Source organism: Rhamphochromis sp. 'chilingali', assembly GCF_963969265.1.
Source record: "Rhamphochromis sp. 'chilingali' genome assembly, chromosome: 21".
Lineage (NCBI taxonomy): Eukaryota > Metazoa > Chordata > Actinopteri > Cichliformes > Cichlidae > Rhamphochromis > Rhamphochromis sp. 'chilingali'.
In genome coordinates, this window is record NC_137949.1 from 4,295,408 (window position 1) to 4,314,089 (window position 18,682).

An 18,682-nucleotide genomic window follows, 5' to 3' on the forward strand; every position below is an offset into this window, starting at 1 on the left:
GTCAGCTCACACGTCAGAGAAGAGTAGAAAGTGAAGAGGTCTCACTCTGGTGCTGTTTAACAGAGAATACAAGAAAGAACGCAGATCATCAAAGTAAAGTTCCGTTTTCCAGTAGACCAATAATGAAATTTTTAACAGCTGTTTTTCAGAGTTATGTGGTCCTCACAAAACAGCCACTACAGGCACTGATTTAATAGAATATGAGGAATTGATTAGGAGTATGAAATATTTGAAATGAGCTCAGCCTTAATTCAATTCAATTCAATTTTATTTATATAGCGCCAAATCACAACAAAAGTCGCCTCAAGGCGCTTCATAGATACAGAGAAAAACCCAACAATCATATGACCCCCTATGAGCAAGCACTTTGGTGACTGTGGGAAGGAAAAACTCCCTTTTAACAGGAAGAAACCTCCGGCAGAACCAGGCTCAGGGAGGGGCGGGGCCATCTGCTGCGACCGGTTGGGGTGAGAGAAGGAAGACAGGATAAAGACCTGCTGTGGAAGAGAGACAGAGGTTAATAACAGATATGATTCAATGCAGAGAGGTCTGTTAATACATAGTGAGTGAGAAAGGTGACTGGAAAGGAAAAACTCAATGCATCATGGGAATCCCCCGGCAGCCTACGTCTATTCCAGCATAACTAAGGGAGGATTCAGGGTCACCTGGTCCAGCCCTAACTATATGCTTTAGCAAAAAGGAAAGTTTGAAGCCTAATCTTGAAAGTAGAGATAGTGTCTGTCTCCCGAATCCAAACTGGAAGCTGGTTCCACAGAAGAGGGGCCTGAAAACTGAAGGCTCTCCCTCCCATTCTACTTTTAAATACTCTAGGAACAACAAGTAGGCCTGCAGAGCGAGAGCGAAGTGCTCTAATAGGGTGATATGGTACTACAAGGTCATTAAGATATGATGGGGCCTGATTATTTAAGACCTTGTATGTGAGGAGCAGGATTTTGAATTCAATTCTGGATTTAACAGGAAGCCAATGAAGGGAAGCCAAAACAGGAGAAATATGCTCTCTCTTTCTAGTCCCTTAAGCATCTATAGTAGCAATATCAATCCATATAGCACTAATAGTGAACATTCTTCTCCAGGGGCAGATCTAGAGAAATTTTCTTAGGCTGGTATGAGGGTGGCATGGAAATCGAATGTGGTAGCAAAATCAAAGGCTTTTACACACATGCAGGTGTTACATTCTGTAATATGCATTATATATCGTCAAAATACATCAAATGCAGTAAGTATACACATGGTTCATATAAATATACTCTATAACTTTCTTATTTTCTTTAGCCCATATAATTAAACATTTCAGTTATATAAAACATGCAAATTTGGATTTTATGTACTGTATAGCCTATATAGTAAATAAGTATGTAGTCCAATAAGTATAAAATCCAGAAAGCTACACAACATAGGGTGGTTCATTTAAAAACACAAGTCTAACTTAATTTCAAGACTCAAGACTCAAGAAGTTTATTGTCATTTCGTATGGTGTTACTCAGCCTGAAATGAAATACTGTTTCTCACCTGCCTCTACAGCCTCTACAAGAATAAATACAGTTTTAAAAAAATAAATACAGTTTAAAAAGAATAAGTTTTTTAAAAAAGCAACAAAAAAGGCATAAATAGCATGAAAGCATGATTTCAAACTCTTTTTTGTATTAAAAATAACCAAATCGTTACATGCTTAAACTTACACAAAATGAGTGAAATCTGCACTGTCATGAACACATTTTTCACCAACAGCTCAAAAACTATTAAAGATGTGAGTGAGTGAATGGAATAACTGCTATATTAAATAGTTTAAAAGTAATGTTTGAAAAGCGCATGCCAACTGAAAGTGTAAAGAAAAATAACCTTAAATAAATACCGCATTCTTAATGGATTTTAATTTAGTACAAGCAATCACTGCCAGTATGATTGTTTGTGTTATTATGTAATCTGTGTGTTAATGTGTTTTATCATCTGTTACAGGTTTCTTATTCATTTTCAGTTATATTAAATACATAAATTAAAAAACACAGTGAAACAATAAAACTGGTGTTTCTGACATTATTCATCTTTGCTGAGGGTCCACATAACCGGACTGGACCACAGTCCATCTCTTATTGCCCACTTTTTCATGCCAATCTTTGTTACAGTCTCCATTTATATTTCCCCCCCCTTCCCTGACCAACATAAAATGAAAACCTCATATGAACAATTTAAAAGTCTGCTAAAATATATTCAGACATCATTTCCGAAGACCATTAGTAGTTCAATGTGTGGATCCAAAATATTCCAGTTGTGTTGATAGTCTGGGACAAAAACCCTTGTCCAAGGGTTTCAAGGATACACTAAACAGTCTTTCAGTGCTCCCCTCCCATACGGAAAAGAAATAGTAAAAACTTATATGTGATTACTCATGAAAGTGGCCACTTTCATGAGTAAATCATATAAGGCTTACATGATTTACTCATGAAAGTGGCCACTTTCGCATTACTTTCATACATTGTTTTAGTAAGTATCCAAAACATACAAGTTTCATTATATAATTTTTCAAGGGATCTTATATCTGTTTTCACTCTTATATGCTTTTCATACAAGTTTCACACAAGACAGATACAAACTTTATAAGATTTATATATATCTTTTCCATATGGGCTGTTTTCTTGAAATCTCTTGTCTGAACTCTTCATTCAAACAGTTCAAACTAGATCTTTTGTTGAGAGACAGTTTCCATCCAGTTCCATCACAATTTTTTGTAAAACCTCAAATGTGTACTTAGGCTTTGTGGGGTAGCTCAAGACCAATGAGTAAATGAGGCTAAATAAAATGGCGAATGCATTTGCAATGTTATGTGGTCATGAAGCACTTTAACACCTTCATGATTCTTCCAACATCTTTAAGGTCATCTGTAGGTTCTGCCCCTTCCTTATTAATGGTGAAGATTCCCAGGGTTACCCACATAGTAAGCAGGTCTGGCCCAGATCTGGTATTAAGCCGGCACTGCTGGCTGACTCTTGGCATGATAAGACGTATGTCATCCAGATATAGGCCAGGCCTGGCATAGATAGCACTCTTTATGTGATGGCATGCCATATCTGGACTGATTGTGGTTTGGTCCATCTGGCCCAGGCTCATAGAAAACGGGTATGACCCGGATCTGGCACCAAGCTGGCACTTCTGACTGACTGGTGTCATGGCAGGGTGTATGTCAACCAGATGTGGGCCAGGTCTGGCAATGATGGCACTATTTATGTTCCTATTTTCTTTAGAAGACCCAAATGCCATGTTTCAATACTATACTCCTATGGTAGCCAGCGTTTCAAATGCAGGTTTGACAGGTTTGTGAGTGTACACTTTATCCAAAACCTAGTGAGGGTTTACTCATGTTCAACACTGGGTGGCTGTAGCTCAGGAGGTAGAGCAGGGCATCTACTGATTGGAAGGTTAGTGGTTTGACCCCTCTCTCCTCTAGTCAGCGTGTGGAGACTTCAAATGTAGTTAGGAAGCACTCAGTTTAGAAAAAGTGTGTGAATGTGGCATGTTGTATAGAGCACTTTGAGTAATATGTGAGGGTAGAGAAGTGCTATATGAGAATCAGTCCATTCACTGTCTGAACAGAGTTTTGTCATGGTATTTTTGCACTATTATGTATGTTCCAGCACATGTTGTTATTACATGGCTTGATTAAGGACATCTGGGGCCAGAGCTGAAACTGTTCTGGGCCAGCACAGGGCCAGCAGTGTGTCTGCAACTGGCCTTGTGCTGGCCCATGTGTGGGCCACCTCTGGCAAACCAGATCTGGGCCACCAAAGGGCCGTCATTCTTCGCGGTAGGTGGGCCATGTGTAAGCATATTGTGTGGGCCAGATCCGGGCCATACCAATTTTTCTTTGTGGGTATCTGCCACATTACCTCCTGGTGGAGATTCATTACATATCAAACTCAGGACCTGGTGTGGGTCTGACCGCCATCACAGTATTTATTTGCAGACTGGTGAAAGAGTATATGAGTTGAAAAGTTTCATGGAGACTGCAGATTTAGTCACCTTTGTTCACTCGTGTCCGGTTTATTTAAGAAGGCCCTGGTCATACAAGTAGATGTAAGAATGATACACAAGTGCCATTTCTTTTCACCTTGTAATGCTTTTAAACCCTTAAAACCGTATTCCAAAACACGATGCTGTGGGCAGCAATCAGCACTTCAATCAAAATAAACACCCTGAATGATTGCATATGAAAGCAGTTAAAAAATACCTGAAATTTCTAAAACTAACAATAATTCAAAAACTAATATTACTAGTCCAAAACTGCCTTAGAATATTACTGTTGTTCATGCTATGGAAGAATGGCTGCCTAACACCAGTTTAAACTTCAAATGACATTAGCAGCATAAGGACCCAGTTTGAATTTACAGACACAAAAATACGATATCATCAGAATGAATCAACAACAGTTTTTTGAACTCTACAAACAGAAACTGCAGTTTGCCCTCAGCATGACAAACATTTGCCTATACACAAACACTTAAACCAAATGAAATTAACACATTTTACACATCTAAACTATAGCTTACATATTTATGAACTGCCTTGATAAACGAGCAAGTCTTAATCTAACTGTGCGCTGCTTCACCCTCCACCGCAAGTGGAAAACCAAATTTGCTATAAGGACGGCACAATTTATTTCATCACAAAATGCACTGCTGTTGTTGGGTTCGTTTTGAGAAAAACCCAATGTGTTAAGAAGTTGAAGTAAAAAAAAAAATAAAAAAATGCTGCCCTATCACAAAGAGCACCACAACCAGACAGTAAATGCTTTTTATTATGTGTGATAAACAGGACACTAAGGTAAAAAGTTGCAGGAAAGCCACAGTTCTCCTTATTTGGCAAAGCTCCAGCTAACATTTCTTCTTCTGCAGCTTTCTGGGCATCTTATTTAAATGAAAATTAGCTTTTTTTGAAGCTATAGGCCAAAATTATGAATGAAATTGAAATGACAATGTAGTTTCAATTTAATGAGCGTAAAAGTTTGTACATTTCTACTTTCTTCTACAAGTCCTGTTGTAAAGTTACAGCAGTGCAAAATATGCCACTGACAAATGTATTCAGATTCTCATACAGAAATGAAATGTTAAGTGTTATGCTTGATCCTAATCTGCTGCCAACTCTGTTTACATTGCTAGCTTAATAGCTGACACAACACAGAAAAAAAAAATCTGTTTATCACTGAGAATATTAAATCAGTAAAGTTAATTTCACTTCCGAAACATCATTTAATGTCAACACATAGACCCCTTGTTTGTTTACATTTGGATAAAATATAATGATTACAGAGTTTTTTTTTTTTTATCTTTATATCTGCAAATATGAACAAAGTACAAGGAAAGCAAGGACAGCTCGTTAAAAGAGGTTTTTGAAAAATATGTACAGTAAAGTATGACTGAACTAAAAGTCAAGGTTACAAAATCAGCACCGTATCACAAAAGATGTTGAGATTACATAACAGAAAGTGACGACGGTTGAAGACCTTTTAATGCTAAATGGATTCCAAGGACAATTCCAGGATGAGGGGCTACGTTTTGGCCATCAATGTTTTCTGTCTCTAAAATGCCCCCCTCCCCCCCAAAAAAAATCTCCCCACACTTCCAAACCCAGAAAAACAACACATGAGGCAGGATTAATCATTAGGCAACTACAAACAATATGTACAAAATCCTCAATCACCATAAGCATAAATGTATTTAAGATATACTGGGATACAATCAAAAGAGAGACAAGCTCTATGGAGAGACAAGCATTAAAAATGAACTGAAGCCTATTTGGTCAAATGTGTTATTGTAAAAGAAACATAGATAAAAACAAACAAACAAACAACAACAATAATGCACCACTCTCATGACTCAGAATGTGTTTGCAAGGTTGTAATAACAGAGATACGATAGTAGCTTCACTTCAGGTAACTACAGCCTTCAAGAAGTGTTTTAATATTGAAGTCTAGCTTTTTCGAAAGGACAAAATTTCAATGTACCCAAACACCCGTCGCTGACAGCTTCAAGTCAGGACTGATCCACGGATGCTGCCGTCAAGATCAAACTATTTGTGAGGCGTTTAACAGCTTGGATCCTCAGCAGGAACCTTTGAGCTTGGAGCAGAGCGCCACAAGAAGGAAAGGGTTTGTGGTTCAATTCATATTCCGTGCTTGTTTAAGCAGTTAAGTAAATAGATAAAAGGATGGATATTTGCATCTAGATTTACATCTTCAAAAGAACATACAGAACATTCTTTCTTCTTATCAGCCAACTCCAAGAAGCCTATTGACAGGAATCGCCTAGTGCTTGTGAGTTTGCACTCTTCCGAGCTTGTGAAGGCATGCTGCGCTAGCATTCTACTAAAGAATATTATACATATGTCAGAAAAAAGAAGAGTATTACGTAACACTGTCGGTCCTCTAGGTATACAACACCAGCTAACTCAGTATAAATGATATAGAAAACACTAAGGTCTACACATTAATACCGTGTCATGGTATCTGTAAACAATACCACTCAACCAGCTACGATACTGAAAGTTTTTCTTGCTGAAGCAAATAGTGATTTCTTTAACAAAACATCAAAAAACCTTGTTCATTATGTTTTAAATGCGTACATTGCCCAAATTTCTCTCTGTCAATCACAAAGAAACCCCTTGGAAAAAAACAAAAAAACAATCAGAGTTTATCTTCAAACACAGATCCCAAACCAGACCAGAGCCAACCCCACCTACTTCTTTAACCATCTGAGGGGAGAAGGTGCACATGGTGGCTGATGGCCTGCTCCATGGAGCTTTTAAAAGCCTGGTAGGAGGAAGTGATGGGTAGGAGGAGGTGTTTGGACTCAGGCTCACTCTGAGGGAAGAGTCCCTCATCCCTCCAGTCCACACCTCTCCCTTCTTTGAATCCTAATGGGGAGGGTGTGAGAGGATGGAGGAAGGAGATGGAGGGAGAAGAGACGGCACTGACAGCTTGTTGCTTGGCACTTCCTGTGGCAAAGCGAAGGAGATCCTGAAGGGAGATGGAGCTCCTTCCAACTGAGGAAAAACAGAAAGGGAGTATAAACATTTTAGAGCATAAATATTATCATCATCATTTCTGTGGGACACTTTGGGAAAACGTATCAACACATAAAACAGAGAGTTAGAAAAGGACCCACTACCACTTTTATCCATCCTAATGCAATATTTTTTATTTATAATAATAAAAAATAGGATTAACATTTCACCTTCACACTCAAGCAGGAAGTGCCTCCAGAAGGTGACAACGGGCGTCTCTCGTTTCAATTTTTCCTCCTGCTCAGAGAAGTTGATGGTGAAGAGCTGACCAATCTTCTGAGCTGTGAGATGATCACCAGCTTCGCAGAAAACTCCACAGAAGACAGATGGGAAGAGCTGAACCTGATCATAGTACAATGTAATTAGAGTTTTTAGCTTCACTTTTCTTCATTTCAACTTCTGAATACTTTATCTTGATGTTTAATAACATTAATTGCTGCTTTTTATATTAATCAGTCCAGTTTAAGTCACTTAGTCTTTGTTTTCCCATCAAATATTCCCATTTGTGTTAACAGGGTTACAAACAGCTCTGAGACATTTTTGAACTGATTTAGAAAAGGGTAAATTTCTTTTCAAACTTCAGTCACCTGATCAAAGACACCCAAAGTCTGTAGACCTTCCCGAAACCTGAGGATGAAAATAAGCAAAGTAAACACTGAAAATACAAGAAAGACCAAGGAAAACAGGAGAGTTATCACCACAATCATTACAATGGAAAAAGCATATCTTAAAAAATACAAAATAAGACACCTAAAGAAGATCAGCAGGTGCTGTTATAAGGAAGTGTTGTTTAATTTGGTTTCTTTTACTATTAGGACTACAATTAGTAACTAGGATGCACCAATCCAGGCTTTTCCCGTTCTAATATGCTACGATGTCTTGGTTTTATGCATCTGCTGATACCAAGTACTGATCTCATAACTGTGTTAAATTAATAACTGGATTTTCCACTGTGAGGATGAGACTAGTAATCTTTGTGTGTACGGCAACATCAGTTTCCACTTAAGCATTGCTTCCCCAACTCATTTAGTATTTATTCATAAAATAACAAATGACTAAGATCAATAACACTCAGGACCTTCTTGCCTGTGAGTAAAAGTGCGAACTATTGCACCACCATCTGCCCAGAGTTGTATGTAACAAAGTTTAATATATAAATGGAAAATAATATTTGTGTGTTACTGTAGAGATGGATGGATTAGGATTCTCCTTAATGAGAGTAGGTCTGATTGAGGTCACATTCAAAGAATAGGTTTAATTACATTTAATGACTTAAAGCAGTACACCTCTGATAACCATAGTGGTAATATTTTTGTAAATTAGAAAAGGAGAATTATATTTTGACAAGCTTTTGTTGTTTTCTTTGTTTTCTTTATTTATATTCAGTGATGGAGTTTTAGCTGTCCATAAAGAAAACCGGGGTCATTTTATACTCTGCGTCTTATATTCAGAACAACGGTCTAAATAACATAAGCACCAGTTCAAGCCACAGCAGCCCTTTCTCCTCTAGGATAAAGCACACGGGGTCCTGGCATGCTTACGCTGACTTTGCTGGAGAATTACCTTCACTTTTCTTACACGGGAGCGATTAAACATCACACGGGCCATGCACTAGGGTGCTGCTATAACTATTTAAGACTGATTTCATACACATTTATGGGCACCTCTATTAGGTGACATTCAGAAAAGATCAGGACTGCAGTGCATGCAGGAAAACAGCCATCTACTGTACTTCCATGTTTATTTATCTTACCTCTGCAGTGGCAGCTGCATCCTGGTGATTATGGTGAAGCTCACCAAATCCTCCACCAGAGCCTCTCTCTCCTTCAGGCTGCTGATTGGTCGATTACAGCCAGCTAGTTCCAGGTACTCCCAGCTGACTGCCATGACTTCTTTTAGCTCTTCTAAAGACTCTGCCTCTGTGATCTGAAATGATTCGATCTCTATTTTAAAACTACCTATAATTTTATTTTATACGTTTTTAGCCACTGTGCCTTCCATGAAAGTTTGTCTTGTTCTTACCCTGGTGACCTGGTGGGTGAAGTGTGTGTCAGGGGTCATATGTGTGACATTGAGGGGACGGTTGGCTGGGTAGTTGAATAGACACTGATAGAGAGCACGCGAGAAGAAGCCAACAGGTGGACCACCATGGACCAGAGAGAGGGCCAGCAGGCAGCCGACATCAAAATAAAGGTCCTCACGCAGAGCTGAATAACATACACAGTCAGTGTCTTTGTTCAAATTTTTCATTTACATACAACTGCATAATGGCTTTATAACACAAAAATAAGCTTTGGAAGTACCTTCTGAGTCCAGCGCCAAGTTTTTGGATCCATCTGGGCCCTCGAACACTACACACTCCTGTATCTGCTGCATCAGCAGCTTCAGGAAGTACTCCTTGGCTGTGTCACTGTCCCAGAGGTTGTTGGGAAGGGGAGTCTGATCTATGTCTTTGAACCTGGACAAATAACATCCCACAGTAAAGAAGACAAATAGCAAAAAGTCTAAACAACAAGCACAACTCAGGAAAGCTTTTCGCCACTGACCTGACAGACAGGGTTTGTGTGGGGTCAAAATCAGCCCTCCTGACTAAGTCGAGACCAGCTGACAGAGCCTGGTCCCCGATCACCTCCACCTGGACACTTGGGGGATGAAGCTGAGGGACCAAAGACTGCAGGAGCTCTTCAGGCGATCCAGATCTTTCGGGTAAAGATGGTCTAAGAGACAGAGAGTGACAATTAAGAACAAATCCTGCATCCTCGATGAGGTACTGGCAGGTTAACTTGTACCTTTTACAGCTGATGGAGGAGTGAACTGAAGGCCTGTGGCGTTTGGACAGCAGACTTCTCCTCGGACCTCCCTGAGGAGACCTAACAAGGGAGGCTGGAGAACAAGGTAACACGGTTCAGAGTGTTTAGTCATCTCTCCATCAATTTATAAAGCAAAGAGGAGGCAGAGCTGAGTGACATGTTGTCTCAGACGTTGTCAAATATGAAAAAAAATGGAAAAGGTAGGATTAGCCAGTGTTTTACAAACATGGAACCAGCCATCATTAACCACCCATACCTTTCCCATCTGTCGCTTGTGTGCAGTCAGTGCAGGCCCAGTCTTTAGTGTCCAACTTTAGTCCCGAACATTTCCTGTGAGTCCCTCTAGAGCCACACAGTCGGCAGCGGATCACCTCAAACCATCTGAGAAACACAAAAACAGAATTATAAAGTGATTCCCATAATATTTCCTAATCTCTAGATGACGAAAGCCAGAGAAATATCACTAATGATTATGCTTCACACAGCTGAGGAAACTAAGATCTGCTCCGCTGAGACAACAGCACTGAATTTTTTTATTCCACTCATTTTATTGCTACACTTTGCCAGTCTTGATGCCTTACATAATGTAAAGCACAGCATTAGCACACAAACAGCTGCCCCTGTGCTAATGTGGTTCTGTTGTTTAAAGGATTTTAAGTTTTTTTTTTAACAGTAACTAATGTCTTTATTTGATAAACAGCAGTTATAAATATAGATCCTTAGACGCAACTTCACTTCTTGACTATTTTTCCTGTTGGCTCTAAACAATTTTACAACATTTTTAATGTTCTATAAGAAATAACGTATGACCTTAAAACAAATACTTTTTTGTACTTAGTTTTTATTCTTTTCTTGTTTCTTAATCTCAGACTGTTAGACACCACTTAAAGGAGCAAATCTGAAACTGTCTCCAATAAGTCTGAACATTAATTGAATGGAAAAACTATTGAAATCTGATGGATTTCAATAGTTTCTCCACTTATGTACTGATATTAACCTTAAGAAACTCTGCTAACTTAAGAGTCTGTATTTCTTTAATTCAAATAGGCCAAACTTTATTAATGTAATAACGCTTGCTGAACAGTGACATTCATAGACACCTCACCCTCATCTACCGGAACTTCAACACTATACAGTCCATTACATACAGTCCATTCATATTGCTATTCCTTTTGCACATTATTCAAACTGCTGACCGCTGTATATTTGACATATATGTATAAACACGCGCACACACACACACACACACACACACACACACACACACACACACACACACACACACACACACACACACACACATATATATGCATATATATTTGGAATACATATTAGTAATGTGCATACATTACTAATATACAGAAAATGTTGTTTTTACAAGCATCCTTAGATACGAAAGATACAAATCTGTAAACTAATGAAAGAAAAATATAAATGCCATACCCGCTCTTGGCAGAGTGTGTACAACCATTGTTGCAGAGGCAGGTGAGAGCGTCACAGCGTTTGTAAACCTCCAACAGTTCTGCATATGCATTTGCCTCCAACTCCCACGAGGCATCTCTGCAGGAAGCCCAGACAAAGGGTTCAGGTGGGGGGGCAAAAAACAAAAACAAACCAAAGCAAATAACAGTTTTTCCTGGACAAACAAGTGCTGAAACGCTGCAGATATAATTTAAGGTTACCTCTCTGGGATGTATATTCCCATTCTGAGCATTTCCTCCTGGAAGTTTTCCTTGTTGTTACACAGGGTACATCTAAAGAAGAACAGGCCTGCACTGTGGGCCTGACGCTAACACACAGACACACGCCAATAAAAATACACAGAAATACAAAAAGTTACACATGCATTGTACTTTTTATATACAGTGGTCCCTTGCTATAACGCGGTTCACCTTTCGGGGCCTTGCTGTTTCGCAGATTTTTTTTGAGCAATTTTCCATACAGCGCATTGTGTTCTGCATCCTGATTGGCTGTAGAACATTGTCAATCAATCTTGTGCAGTGTCTCCTGTACAGTACAGAATGCATTCAGCTTGTCAAATTTACACGTCGACGAAACATTTTACACTGTCCAAGGCAGCCGCGGGTGCCTTTGGTTTCATTCTATAATACTGGACTTATTTTTCTACGAAGGTTTGAACTTTGAGAGTGTTTAAACAAAAGATACAAGTATGAAAATGTTCATGCCTGTCTGAGAAAAATGTATAAAGCGTGTAGTGAGGGATTTTACAGCCTTAAAACATCTATAATAATTGTAAAAAATTAAGTTTGCTACTTCGTGGATTTCACATTTTTGGAATGTAACTCCCACAATAAACAAGGGACCACTGTAATATGGAGTGTAAAAAATGAATTTAATCTTCTCAAACTGAATGGACACAGTTTGGTGGTAGAACTGCAGATAATCAATTCAGCAGAGTCCAGTATGCAGGACAGCCATATAAACCATTAAAAAAAATGCAGGACCACATATTCAGGGAATATTTCAAAACATTCAGCTCCCATGAAAGCAAAGTCGAGCTGCATTTCCTGTAAACCTTTCTAAATAGTACTAAATAGCCAACCCAACATATAAAATCAGGGCTCTCTGCACACTCATGGTACCTGCACACAGTCTCTGTGGAACCAGCTGGTATGGCAGGATGGACACTTGAGGATGGAGTAAGACAAAACGGGATCAATAGAGTCCAGACAGATGGAGCAGGATCGAGGCAGACTGATGTCTAACCCAGTACACAGAGACTGGGAGGGACTATGATCTGGACAGTAAGATCTGGACACACAGACAGAGGGGCAGTTACTATCTTTTATATTTACAGTATTATAGTTTAGCAGTTTTATGCAGCTGCAGCTTGGAAGAGTTTTGCAATTTCTCTGCAATTTGGTGCATATACTTTTTAAAAGGAACCAACACTATTGAAGCTGAACTTTGACAGCATTTTACAGCAGTTTATTTAAGTTTTAAGAATTTAAGTTTTAAATTCTATGATAGTTTGGACATTTTTGTAATTCAGTTTTCAGTAGAATTAGATTCTTTTTGTGGCAGAAACAGTTTTTTATGGGTTCACAAAGAAGAGGTACATCTACTTCTTAATTTTTTCTTTACAGATACATCACTCCCAAAGTACTTGGTGATAAATGAATAACAGTTTCACCTGCCTCTCTGACAGACTCCACTCTTAAATCACATCTGTGGATCTGCTGCAGCAACAGAGTAAGGATTACCACTTCTAGATGCAGACTGAGATGGTGTAGCTGGAGTAGGTCTAACCATAGAACTGATGAGGCAACAAAGTAATAGGCCAAGAAAATAAATGGTGTGTTCTCCAAAGAAAGATCCACGATGTACTATCAGCTTCAAAGAAATAATAGCACAGGAGGAGACCCACCGAGAGCTGAAACTAAGCAATACTGGAAGAACATTTTGGAGAAAGAGCCAAGTGCCTGGTGGAACTCAGAGCAGACCATAGCTTTCTAGAACAAGAGCCAGTCAACAGCCAGTCAAAGACAGACATCCAACAATGAGTCTCTGGAATGAAGAGCTGTACACCATGAAGACCTGACACGAGCCATGCCTACTGGCTGAAGAAGCTAAATGCACTCCATGACCACCTTGCAACAAAAATAAATGGGCTGCTAACAGCAAATACTCATTCATCCAGCCTCTCCACATCATGACAAGATGAGTAGGCACTGGAAATAACACCAGAAGACATTCCCAGTGTGGTCAAATGGTTTCATAGAGGCGAGGTGATTCGAACTAAAGGGATGGAGCCACCAGAAGTCAGACTAAAAGATATACTGGACAACCAAAGTACCTAGGTGTCCCACAGGGTAAAGGAAAAATGATAAAGATGCCTGAATGTCAACAAGTCAAATACCTTCAGAAGGTAAGACAGGTGCTCCATCATTGAGGCTCTGTGAGCAATGGAAAGAGGAAGGGCAGAGATTAGTGAGTGTCAGACCCACAATCTAAGAAGATGACCCCCGAAGATGAGCTGAGATCAGTAATCAGGAGCATTAAATGGCCTAAATGACCTGTATTTATATAGCGCTTTACTAGTCCCTATGGACCCCAAAGCGCTTTACATTTCCAGTCATCCACCCATTCACACACACATTCACACACTGGTGATGGCAAGCTACATTGTAGCCACAGCCACCCTGGGGCGCACTGACAGAGGCGAGGCTGCCGGACACTGGCGCCACCGGGCCCTCTGACCACCACCATTAGCAGCTATAACCCCAAAACTGGAAGAGTGGCTCCTGCAGATTCCCAGCACAACATCAGATGATTCTGTCCAGAAGAGAGCAGTCCTACAAAAAGCTAAGTTACTGCCCAGAACCCTATATGTACCTTAGCACACAAAGTAACTTGCTTTTGGTCAGTTGTTTCTTTGCTGTAACAATGTTTGTTGGCAATAAATTTTATACCACTGGAAAGTCTGTTTATTTTCTCTTAAATGTTGCCACATTTGTAAGCAAAATGCATTTGTGGATTAAGCAGTAGAGATGAGAATGTGGGTTGCATCCATGACAAATCTTAGTATGTTGCCCTAGTATGTTTGTCATACTAGGGCGACATAGAAAGAAACTAACACCCATGCATGTAAAGCCTATGTGTGGCAAACACTGAAAAATCAGCTTGTGTATATCTTTTATGACTACCGTTTGGCCACAGCAGGAGTATTTCATGTTAGCAAACAGTGCTTTATGCCTTTAACCAACCTACAAATACAATTAAAGAATTTAATGTGTTGTCAGCACTCACGGGAAGAGTCCAGTGAACTGGGAGACAAACATTTGCTTCCTCCCACAGGGGAAGTGAACCATCTTCCTACAGCTCCTGACATTACAGCCGACACATGCTCCCTTCTTCTTACAGCCAAAACATGTCTGAGACACATATACAGCACACAAGGAAACAGTAAATACAAACAGGCCCGCACACTTCAATCACAAATCACACCTAGAGGATTTGCTGTTGACCAAATGTAGAAGGGTGTTGGGATCTTATTTGTTGTATTTGCTCTACAGTATCTCACAAAAGTGAGCACACCCCTCACTTTTTAAGAAATATTTTATTATAATTTTTCAAGGGACAACACTGAAGATATGACACTTTGATATAATATAACAGTATAAATTTGATGTCTAAACTGCTGGCAACAAAGACGAGTACGCCCTTAAATGAAAATGTCCAAATTGTGTCCAACGTGTCAATATTTTTTGTGGCCACCATTTTTTCCCCTGTGCCGGCAGCCCCAAACCGTGACATTCCCACCACCATGCTTGACTGTAGGCAAGACACATCTGTCTTTGTGCTCCTCACCTGGTTGCCACCACACATGCTTAATATCATCTGAACCAAATAAGTTCATCTTGGTCTCATCACACCACAGGACGTAATTCCAGTAGTCCATGTCTTTAGTCTGCTTGTCTTTAGCAAACTGTTTGTGGGCTTTCTTGTGCCATGCAGACCCATTGTATGCAGTGTGAGGGGTGTACTCACTTTTGTGAGATACTGTAGAGCTCTTAATATATGCAAGGTAATAATATTGAACTGCTCACCAGTCGAGCTGACCGGCGGGCCTCCTGTTTGATGTCCTCCACCAGGAAACCGAAGATGCCTTCGTCTTCCTCTCCTCGCTGATAAACTCCACAAGATGTTAGCTGAGACAAACACATGCTTACAATATTATTAAGACACACTCTTAACAAACAGACCCTTTTAAAGCATTTTTAATCTAAGAAAATACATCATTGTCACTTTATTTGTGGGACAGAAAAATACAAACCATGAGCCCTCTTGTTCTGTGGTGACTGTGCTCCCTCCTCTAATATTTACCACCAAATAAATTCACTTAAATCATAATGAGGTCATAGAATAAATCATTTCCTTCTTTGTTTGCTTGTTTTATTTATTTATTTTTATATTCGATTGATTGTGACTTGGTTTGTACAAGTCTTTCAGAAAGAATATTTTTAATGCTATAACTGTTGGTCAGGCACTTGTAAAGCAAGTCTCAATAAAATATGCTTGAAGGCTGAAAAATACATATTCCTGTGAAAACAGAAATACTTGCAGGCGTTGTCTTACCAAGCAGAAGTAGTGGACAGAGAGTTTATGTTCTTTGAGTGTGACTTTCTCCCCAAACATGGCTGGGTCATCATCACTGCACCTACACAAAGCACAGCCTGCAGATACACACAAAATATGCAAACCTTCATTCAACTAAAAAAGCTTTCTCAAGGCCCCAAAAGACATCATCATAAACACTCATTAAGGTTTTAACGTATGTAAGGAGAAATGTGAAGATATAGCTTTAGTTGCTGATTTTCTTTTTTTAACAGTAAGAGCACTATATATAAAACCACAGCGACAACACAACAGAGCTGAAAAGTCAAGCCTAACACACAACACACAATGGCTGGAATTAGCAGTCAAAAGGTGGTTTAAATACACATTTGTCAACAAAAAAAACAGCAGCAGGAGATATTGACTTCCAACTGTGTGTGAAAGTCACTCACACTCCTCCTGGACACTGTTTGTGTGTGTCTCCTGCGACCTCCTTGCCTTTTTCTTCATGTTTGTGTGAATCAACCCTGCAGGAAAATGAAAGACCACATTTACTGAGCTTTTACAAACACTGTCATCACAACATGCTCACTACACAACGCAGTGGGTTATTGAACAAATGCTTCCAACCTGACCATATTTGACTTCCCTGAAAAGAATTCCAGGTTGACGATAAACTCCTAAGCTTTCCCATTTTTACTAGTTTTTTCATAAAAATGATTTGGAATGAATCTAGAGACATATTCTAGCCCCAAATACCTGTCACTGTACGGTCATTAAACTGAAAGTGAAGCTAAAGTTCAACATAAAATTTAGAGCTCAAATTTGTTTAAGCTCTAAGAGTAAGGCCTGCACCACTTGCACATATGCAGATATTTCAAGCAAAGTCATTATGATATTACAAAAATTACATTATATAACAAGAACAATTTGACTCATCACAAAATATATTTTTTTAATTAAACAAATAAGAGTAGAAAGTTAAAAGAAAACTCCCCCTCAGCGTAAACTTTAACAATAAAATACATTTAGAATGTCTGAGGATTGAAGAGACAACACTATTTATTTTAACGTAATGTATCCTTTAGCATTCATGGTGCCTTTACGGATGTAATAGCTTAAAAAACAAACAAGCCTCCTTTCAGGTGCTTTCGTGCTCTTTCTTTGTTACCTGGGAGGACATGCCTACAGTTGCTCCTACATTTCCAAAAAATATGTCACGTTTTTATTAGTCAGGCAAAAGGACTGTTTTATCCATTTCACTTCAGCAACCATCCTGGTGTCAACTCCAGGCAATTATTTAGGCAGAAACAATGCTCTTAAATTATTTAGGCAGCCTTTCAGATTAATCTGCATTTTTCATTTTTTATTCAGCCTGTTTGAAGCTTCTTTTTTTTTTTTTTTTTAAAATACATATGGTTAAAATACTAATTGAATTGAACAAGCGTATATTTTTTAGCAAAAATAATATTTTCTTTTGATTTTATTTACATTTTACAAAGAGGTCTCACTTTATTAGAAACAAAGTTGTATACCGGAAGTCACTGACGGCCTCTCATAAGGTTAATCGAGCCTGAAAGTCTTACAGTGATGTCTCGTTTTGTTTTGTTACACACACACACCGAAAAAAAAAACAAAAACACATAATAATATCAGCTAAATAAAAATAAAAAACAACAACAATAAAAAAGTAATCTTTATGCCTGGAAAGATTCTTCTTTTGATATTTCCTTAACTACAACTAATATTAGTATTTAACTATAAAAGCATTCAAATTATTTTCTGTGGCAGCTCTAAAAGCTTCCGTTGTGCTAAGATCGACAGCTCTCTCTGTTAGACCTACAGTCGACCAAATGTTCCTAACATGATGCCTAACATTGCGTTATAGCTACTCCATTATACTCCTATCTGTAAACATTTAGTCGGAAAAATACATTAAGTGCAAGAAGGAAAATAGGAGTTTGAACACGTTCAGCTGAGACGCTGACATCAAAGAAAGGCTCGGTTTCAAACGCAACCTAAACACTACAAAATGTTTCTCCGGTGACCTACTTTACATTCAGGGGCGAAGAGTGTTAGTTTGCGTCCATTTTCCTGTCGTTTTTTGAAGGCTTACTCCCAATGCTTTTGTTTATTTCCGACTAACACCGTCGAGTTTTTAAATTTCCCTCTTTCAAAACAAAAGAACCTTATTTCCGCTTCCGCCTCTTCTTCGTTTGCTTTAGATGATTTTTCGCACTAGGTTCTCATTTGCCTACATGCGCGCCCCCTGATGGTTGGTGTTGATAATGCTCTCAATAATATTAAATATCTCAACAGATGGTGAAAAACTAAGATATGTGGAGGAAATAAATCCTGATTAAAAACAGTGTCTCCATAATATATACACAAACTACATTTTTAAGGTAGGTAAAGTTTTCAGAATTTTATTAAAATGAAACTTTGGTAATCATGATACACACTTGGTATTTCAAAATTAACATGAGTTAAAGGTTATGACTTTGACACAGGATCTCATTATTTGGACTTTTGAATAACAACAACAACAACAACAACAACAACAATAATAATAATAATAATATGGTTCTTAGCAGGCCTTAAAATTAGGTAAATGCAGCCTCAGATGAACTACAAAACATGACATAATACACAGTGTTATTATTTATTAATAAACACTAAGCAAATATGCAGAAACAGTTTGTGAAAAAGCAAGTAAGTTA

At 38.7% G+C, this 18,682-nt stretch overlaps 1 protein-coding gene across 1 annotated transcript; it reads right to left on the minus strand.

The window, feature by feature from the left end:
• Nucleotides 1-4,027: 4,027 nt before the first annotated feature.
• Nucleotides 4,028-18,161, minus strand: g2e3 (G2/M-phase specific E3 ubiquitin protein ligase). The gene is made up of 17 exons (XM_080870815.1): nt 18,015-18,161; nt 16,415-16,489; nt 15,984-16,081; nt 15,455-15,556; nt 14,655-14,779; nt 12,488-12,656; nt 11,567-11,673; nt 11,328-11,444; nt 10,141-10,265; nt 9,864-9,957; nt 9,621-9,791; nt 9,378-9,532; nt 9,097-9,281; nt 8,828-9,000; nt 7,662-7,701; nt 7,245-7,416; nt 4,028-7,053 (listed from the first exon to the last, which is right to left on the minus strand). The coding sequence occupies exons 2-17, from the start codon at nt 16,470-16,472 to the stop codon at nt 6,755-6,757; spliced, it is 2,190 nt and encodes a 729-aa protein (XP_080726941.1). The 5' UTR covers nt 16,473-16,489; nt 18,015-18,161; the 3' UTR covers nt 4,028-6,754.
• Nucleotides 18,162-18,682: the final 521 nt, after the last annotated feature.